Raw genomic sequence first — 8,297 nt, 5'->3', positions numbered from 1 at the left:
GCACTACCATGCCCAGCTAATTTTTGATTTATTGTAGAGATGAGGTTTTGCCAAGTTGCCAGGTGGGTCTCGAACCCTCGGGCTCAGGCAATCCACTTACCTCAGCCTCCCCAAGTGAGGGATTACAGGCTGAGCCACCGAGCCAGGCTTGTTATTATTTTTACTCACAAAAGGAATTCCTTTCTTGCAATGGTGCATTGACTTTAGCCTTCGTTTCTTACTGTCTTCTTTCGTAAGAGACAGGCAAGTTTGTAAGCAAACTCCCATATTTCCGGGGGAGCTGGTGAATAATGGAAATTTATCTGCAACACTAATTTAAGAGGCTAGGGCTTTGATGGTGGCAACTTGAGGTTGGAGTCAGTGTATCTTTCACAGAGCTCAGCACAGTGTCTGTCACCGTGAAGCCTCTCGGTCACAATCTGATGAACAAGTGAACAAGTGAGGGAACTTGACTTGGATTAAGACAACTCTCAGCTTCTGCTCCTCTGTCTCTTCGAGAGGTAATCGCCCAGGTGACCTGTTTGCAAGGTTTCCTCAGAAACTGATGTCTCATTCCAGAAGAATTGATCTTTGAGCCTGGTTTTACCTTCAAAATCTCCATGAGTCCCTGAGTTGGGTCTTCCCAAGGTCAGGCAAAGCTATTGGCCTCTCCTGGGGTGACATACAAGGGAATCCACCAAAGGGGCAGCGCTTGGCATTTTTCACTGGGCACCAAAAGATTGAAATGTGTGTATGAGTTAGTAGTAGTAGTAACAGCAGTAATAGCAGCAGCTGGACCCACAGTTTGACTTAGCAGCACTGTCCAGCAGTAAACTTACAGAGCCCCAAGTTTTCAGCTGAAAACATGGGCCAGGATCTCCTCACTTCCACTCTGCCTGGCCTCCCATCCTCAAGGCTCCCTTGGACCAGACCAGAAGACCATTCCCTATTCTAGATGGTTAGCCTGGTTCACCTTCTAAGAGTATGCCCGAGCCTGTGTCATGTGTGTCCATCCTTGAGAATGTGGGCAGCCCCATCAGCAGAGCCAGGTGGGAAGTCTCCCTTGAGAAAAAGGTGCTTTGCTGCCCAAGGAAGGAAGACAGGAATGCCAAATTGGCAGGTATTATTGCCCACCATGCCTTCAAGATGGCTTTCTCACTGTTTGACCAATAGTTTCTTGAACTGATCTCTTTGCCCTAACTCAGATGAAATTTCTCAAGGTGTTGTGTCTGCTAGCATCATGTCTCTGCATCCGCTCTCCACACTGTCCCTGTCCCTCTCTGTAATCTTTCCTCCCCCATACTCATGGTCTTAGTACAATGTCCCATGTTCTGTCTCTAGTTGAAATTATCATTTATAAAATTTGATTTACTTAGACCATATGCAGTCTCACTTTTATAGCTAAAAATTGCTCATAGTGAAAAGGTCTGAGCTCTAGTATGGGCTTGCTGGGAAAGTTGCATCTTCTTTGGAGATCTCAAGAACTGTGTCTGAAAAATGAGTGGTTGGACAAGAAAAACGAGTGGCTTCTCTCTCTCTCTTTCTTTTTTTTTTTCCAAAGAGAAAAAAAAGATTTCTCACAGAACCTAACTCTCTTTCCCTGCTTATAGAACGTGGAGCTGCGGCAGCTGAACCAGTTGAGAAACAGTATGACCACACAGAGGGACAGACCTTCAGCACGAAATTTTATGTCGACAGGAAGTTTGCCAATAGTCAGAAGGCTTGGCAGAGGCTGGAGAATGGAGTACCCCTGACATTGGCACTCACAGAGAGGTCTTCAGATACATTCAGTCGGGTGCAAGTTGGAAGAATCATTCTAGAAGACATCCCTGCTGATTCTTTAATGCACGTCCAAATGACTGACCTTCGAGTGCAAGACTCTGGACTGTATCAGTGTGTGATAGACCAACCTCAAAGGGTCAATCTGACCTTTGTGCGCCTGGTGGTGACCAAAGGTGAGTGGCCTGGAGGTGAGTGGAGACAGACAGGCCAGAAGAGGAGACGGGTAGTGGTGGTAGCACCAGCAGAGCCAGGGATCAGGAGACCCAGCAGCCTGCCTTCCTTTCAGAAGCTCCTTGTCTTTCATGTGAGGTCCTTGAGAGGCATTTAGTCCAATAGTAGGTAGGGGCTTCTATGCATGGTGCTCCCCTTGGGTAGCAGAGCTGAAGTTGAGGTACTGTCATAGTAAGTGGGGTACAATTAAAGTGAGCACTGGATTTGGGCTAATTTAGTCCCATCCTTCAGGTCTCCACTTGGAAGCCATGTCCATGGAGAACCTTCTGTGATCACTGTCCCGCTCCCAAGGATACATTGGGTAGCCCACCTGTGTGCTGCTAAAACTCAGACCTTGCTGTGGGCACAAACCACCAGGGCATCTTATTCCAAATGCAGACTCTGACTGGATAGGTGTAGGGTGAGACTCAAGAGTCTGCATCTCCAATGAACTCCTAGGTGATGCCGATGCTGCTAGTCCATAACTCCTATTTTGGGAGAGCATGTCTCCAGAGCTCACTTGGTGTCCCTGTTGTATACAATACTATTTCACTGCATAGTAGAGCTTGGTTTACTTATCTGTGTCCCCTATTAATCTCAGAGCTGCTGCTTGAGAAAAGGGCATGTGCCTTCCTGAGCTCTGTATCCTTAGCAAATAAAGTAGTTTTTTTGTGCACAGTAGACCCTCAGTAGATGATGAATTAGGGAATGAATTACGTAAGGCAGAGGAAAGGGAGACCAGCTCAAGTTCCTAGCACTAAGGGAATTCTAAGCCTAAGAAAGACAGGGTGCATATGCAGTATACTAATAAAAGATCACTTGTAAAGCAATATGCTATAAGTACAGGTGAATGAAAGGCAGAGTGAATAAAGTATTCCGAAAATTATTCTTGGAGAAGCTGAGGGCAGAGGGATTGATGAAAAACAGAAGGCGAGTGCATTTCCAATAACATGAATCACATAAAAATTCCTTCTTCTTCCCTCTTTCTGTCCTCTCTCCCTCACTCCCTTCCTTCCTTCCTTCTTCCTGTCTCTGGCTCAGACTGATCTTACAGTATTTTTTGGTTTTAGCTAAAGACAATCTTGTCTTGGCCATGTTCATTTCCCTCCTTGTTTCCATTTACACTACCACCTACCCACCCATCCCTTCATTTATCAGTTCATCTACCGATTCATCCATCTATCTATGTGTCCATATAACCCCTTCATCATCCATGCATTCTCCTATCTATATATCCCCAAAATTTGTCCATCAAATTACCCACATGCTCATCCATCCATCCAATGTTCCTTCTTGCAGATTCTTCAGATGCCCCTATCTCCAGCAATTCTAACCAACTTTCCACAGGTCTTCATCCCACCACCAAGGCTATGAGCCTGCCGTATACCAGTCCCAGAACTGTGACCCAGTTTTCACTCACACTCACTTCTGGTCCTGGAGTCAACACTAAAAATGTGACGGATGTTACCAGGTATGGTTTCCAGGCCTCTGGGTGTCTGGTGTGGACACTGAGCCCTTTATTCCCCAGTCCATGTGCTGAGAGGATGTGGGGAGTAAAGGGAAGGTGAGGGTGGGATAGGGGCAGACTTGAGTCACCTCAGTATGGGTGGAAATGTCCAGGGAAAGAAAGAAGTGGTATTGGAGGAACCAGGAAGCTCTCAGTGAGGCTGTCTTCCCCCAGTTCAGCCTCCTGGTTTCCTTGCACACCACAGTAGTAAGGAGAGGGAAATGGTATCTTTCCCAAATTCCAGTGGACCTCATCCAACCCTGGGGTCCTGATGGGTAGTGGGAAAACTCTGAGTGAGGGACTTCGGATCTAGTGTCAGCCAGACTCACTGACTGTGTGACTTTGGGTGAGTCAGGAACTCCCTCTGGGATCAGTTTCCTTGTCAGTTCAACAGGGATGCTAGAAAACCAGCTCTGGAAGACAGTATCTACTCAACAGCTCTCAGCAGGAGCTGCATGTTAGAATTATCTGCAGCACTGAGTTTTGCTTTGTTATGCTTTGTTTATCTAAATGCTGATGCATGTGCCCAACCACAGGCCAATAGAATCAGAATTCTTGAGCCAAGGTTCATCTCTGCATTTTTTATTGCTTGTTTTATTTTTGTTGTTGTTTTTTGTTTGTTTATTTGTTTTGAGTTAGAGTCTCATTCTGTTGCCCAGGCTGGAGTGCAGTGGCATGCTCACGGTCACCGCAGCCTCAACCTGCTAGGCTCAGGCGATCCTTCTGCCTCAGCCTTCCAAGTAGCTGGAACTACAGTCATGTGCCACCACACCCAGATAATTTTTGAATTTGTTGTAGAGATGAGGACTTGCCAAGTTGCCCAGGCTGGTCCTGAACCCATGGGCTCAGGCAATCCTCTTGCCTTGGTCTTCCAAAGTGCTGGGATTACAGGGATGAGCCACGGCGCCCAGTCCAACTCTGCATTTTGAAAAAGATCTTCAGGAGATTTCTTATGTGCAAAGTTGAGAACCACTAACTTAGCATCCACATACCTCTCTACAGTTATTATTGAGTGTTAAGTTACCTTAAAATGCTTTTATCATTAAATATTGAATTAACAGAGAAAGAAATATTCTTCCACATGCCCACTAATCTAACATGCTTTTTTTAACTCCAGATTTTCTTCTAGTCTTTATTCATGTTTATGCATATTTTAACATAGCAGTAATGTAAATCATGAACACTTTCACTATTTTCTCTGCTAAAATTATTTGACGTTGCTACCTAGACTTCATAAATATAATTTCAGTGAATGCATACTTTTCTATCAACTGGAAAAGCCATAACTTACATAGTCATTTGCCTGTTCTTAGACAATAATATGGTTTTATTTTTTGTGGTATTGTTAACTCTGAGATGAACATATTCTTGCCTATGTATTTTTCTTCATTTAAATAATTAATTTTGATGAAATTCCCAAAAGAGAATTTGAACATTGATATCATTCTGTATACACATAGCATATACCAGTGGTCTTCCCATAGATTGGAAACCGTTTGCCATGTGATTCATTATGCATAAGTGAAGCAGGGTCACTGCAAGTTTGCCGACATGGATTTGTTATGTTAAACGTGTTCCTGCTAAAATGGGTGTGAACTGGGACCTGCCTTAATTTATCTATGAATGTGGTCTCCCACTCCAAGTGGGTAGAGACAGTGCCTTTTATCCCCATTATGTTTCACTGGCACCAGCCTAAGTGCCTGGTACACAGTAGGTGCTTATTCAACCTTTGTGGCATAAATCAAATGATTGAGCTAGTAAGAGCCAATGTTTTTCTTTTTTCACTATTTCATTTTGAAATACATCAGTTGAAAGTACATAATTTTTTGGCAACCTCCTCGGGTTCCCTCCCAGAGTGGGCACTTTTCTGTCCTCTCAATAAATCCTGCTTTCAAGAAAAAGAAAGTAAATAATTTTTCCCCATATTCCTGCTAGAGGATGTACTTCTCTTATCTCTTAACTTTAGCTATGATCTAATATTTGCTATTCTGTCCGTCAGACTCCAGTCAGGAAAGCAGAAGCCACTCCAGCTGTTCGGAAAAGGAGAAATGTAACACAGGGAGTTGTTTGCCTAGGTGTTGAAGGAGCTGAGATCCTAACCTGGGGATGGTGAGGCACTGCAGAGGTAGCTTCTATCACCCTACTCCAAGGTGGGACCCCCCAGAAACAGGCAATAGGAAAAAGGTCTTGTTAAAATGTTTTAGGATGAGGCCTTTGGCAAAGCCATTGAGGAAGTAGGACTGGGAAGGGAAGGAAGCCAAACAGGGGTGTCATAACCAAGGGGTGTCTCACAGGGTAACTCTGGTTCTGTCTTACAAGGGAACTCTGGGGACCCATGGACCACATTCAGAGTTGTCCCTGTAAGGAACAGAAACTGGAATATTGATACTCCCAATGGCAAGGACAGCTCTAACCAAGGCCGGGCACATGAATTCCTAGACACTTCAGGGGATTGGTAGCCTGTGTGCAGCCTCTAAAGTGATGCAGGTGGTGGTCCATTGAGAGTGGACAAGACCTGGAGCTCAGTGCAGGGAAATGGAAAAGTACTCAGGGTAGATAATATGGATGAGATCACTGGGAGGAGAGACTTAGGGAGGAGTTGGAGTTAGCAGATCCCAGAAGCTGGAGTCTTACAGTTGCCACACAGGAATTAGGGAAGGTGCTGAGGCCATACAGCATGTAGCCACAGTGTGAGGGGCAAAAGAGATGCTGGCTTCCCTGTCCCCATCCGTATCCACCATCCTCTGCCAGGGTTGCTTGTTGCTGAACTTGATCAGGAAGCCCTTAAAATGTAGCCCTCTGCACTACAGGGCAGGGCCCTAGACTGGGAGTGGATTGCAGACAAATGGGCAGTTTGCTGCCATCTGTCACCATTATGTAATTCCCTTCCTTGCTAGTTGTGCTTTGGTTTTAAGTTTTGTATAGGCTTATGTGTTGATTTTAAATCAATCGCTTTGCTGTATTCCTTGATGTGTTTGATTCGATTTCCTGGTGACTTTTTTTTTTTTGAGTCAAAGTGTCACTCTGTTGCCCAGGTTGGAGTGCAGTGGCATGCTCAGGGCCACCGCAGTCTTGACCTGTTGGGCTCAGGTGATCCTTCCTCCTCAGCCTTCCAAGTAGCTAGAACTACAGACACATGCCACCACACCCGGCTAATTTTTTGATTTTATTGTAGAGATGAAGTCTCGCCAAGTTGCCCAGGTTGGTCTCGAACCCATGGGTTCTGGCAATCCTCACCTTGGCTTCCCAAAGCGCTGTGATTATAGGCGTGAGCTACCGCACCTGGTCTCCTGGTGACTTTTCTATAGTTTTGTTTCATTTTATTTGCATCCTTAGTCCATGGAAAGTTTTATTTATTTTGCTACGTAGTCTAAATGGTAGAACAGATTACCTTTTCATCACATTACTGTCCAGATGCCACAAGACTAATTACTAAGCAGTCCTTGCCTTGCCTACTGGGTTGCTGATTGCCTTAGACGCTAACTTCCCACATCACATTAGTTGGCCTTTTGTTTGTTCCATTGATACCCATCCTTCTGTTTGTCCCCATGTCTTATGCAGAGTGCTCGTGTTCTTTCTCGTCTATTACCACGTCTGCTGCTGGAACAGGCTGAGTTTTTTCAGTCACATACATCTCTTTCTTATGGTACCTGTTGATGTTTACTTAGAATGATTTTGCTACAGTCTATACAAACTCGTGATGGGCTTTTCACTAGAGTTGGATTCTTCTCAGTTTATAGATGAGGAAACTCAAGTGAAAGAGGTGACAATCCCTGAGTGAATAAAGACCAAGTGTCCTGGCCCCAGATCCCCCTCTCCTTTCCACATCATATGGCAGGAGGATGGTGCTTGTTACCCTTCCTCACTGGTTCCTCTCTTGAAAATGGACCTATTCTCTCCAATAAACATATTTCTAATCAGTAATTTCAGGCAATGGGACAAACTGAAATGCACAGATATGGTATGAGATAGGTGCTGGAAGGACCTAAGTACATAAGATTGGGACAAGAAGGAATCTTCTAGTGTGAACATGCAAGTGTGGGGGTGTCATTGCTAGCAGGAGCATTCACTCTTCTTTCTCCTCCAGGGTCTCTGTGTTCAGCATTGTGGTCCCCGTGGTCTGTGGACTCCTGAGTAAGAGCCTGGTCTTCTCTATCCTGTTTGCTGTCACACAGAGGTCATTTGGACCCTAGCCCATGAATCCATGAGAATGACCTCTGATCTCCAGCCACATCCATCTAGCAGTTGTGTTGGGAGAGGAAAGTTGGGGGAAGAAGGAAAATGGGGACAGTTAACGACATGAATTTAATCTGCGATCATAGGCAACTTCTAAAGTCAAGCTCCCACCTCTCTGACCCTGCCAACTGCCCTAATATCCTTGGGTGTGTGCTTTGCCCCCTCAGAAAAGAAGATACATGCCTGGCCCCTCATTCCACCAGCTACTCAGGGTTTGTATGAAATTCAGACAGCCTAATGCTTTTCAATTTTGCCCTGTTATGAGAGTCATGAGGTGCAGAGGGCACACCTGATATTCTTCCTGCTCATCCTTGCCCCGGGCCATACAATTTTGGCCTGACCTAGAGAGAGCTCTCATTCCAGGAGTATCCTGCTCTCCCTACCACTTGGACATCCTTTCTCTAGCATCCAACACTTGGGTTTCATTCTTCATATGTCATCTTTTCCAACACTCCCAGAATAGGATGTTGAAAATCACAAAACATTAAGAAAACAAGACACCGTGGTGAGAAATGCATATTGGGGAAAGAGAAAACAAGTTAAATGGAATATCCTGTCCTGGGAAAATGCTGGCAGGTGGGAT

The 8,297-nt window shown here is 45.0% G+C and overlaps 1 protein-coding gene across 1 annotated transcript in view; it reads left to right on the top strand.

Annotated features, from left to right (window-relative positions):
* TREM1 (triggering receptor expressed on myeloid cells 1) overlaps positions 1-7,671 on the top strand; it is a 9,829-nt gene extending 2,158 nt beyond the window's left edge. The window contains exons 2-6 of the mRNA XM_008062127.1: positions 794-828; positions 1,000-1,099; positions 1,590-1,934; positions 3,271-3,442; positions 7,566-7,671. Of these exons, the coding sequence (XP_008060318.1) occupies positions 794-828; positions 1,000-1,099; positions 1,590-1,934; positions 3,271-3,442; positions 7,566-7,671 (758 nt within the window). The remainder of the gene's footprint in view (positions 1-793; positions 829-999; positions 1,100-1,589; positions 1,935-3,270; positions 3,443-7,565) is intronic.
* Positions 7,672-8,297: the final 626 nt, after the last annotated feature.

This window comes from Carlito syrichta, unplaced genomic scaffold (assembly GCF_000164805.1).
Source record: "Carlito syrichta isolate Samal-C Ts95f unplaced genomic scaffold, Tarsius_syrichta-2.0.1 Scaffold305657, whole genome shotgun sequence".
Taxonomy (NCBI): domain Eukaryota; kingdom Metazoa; phylum Chordata; class Mammalia; order Primates; family Tarsiidae; genus Carlito; species Carlito syrichta.
Note: the sequence above shows the minus strand (reverse complement) of the source record. Positions and strands in the feature narration are given on the sequence as shown.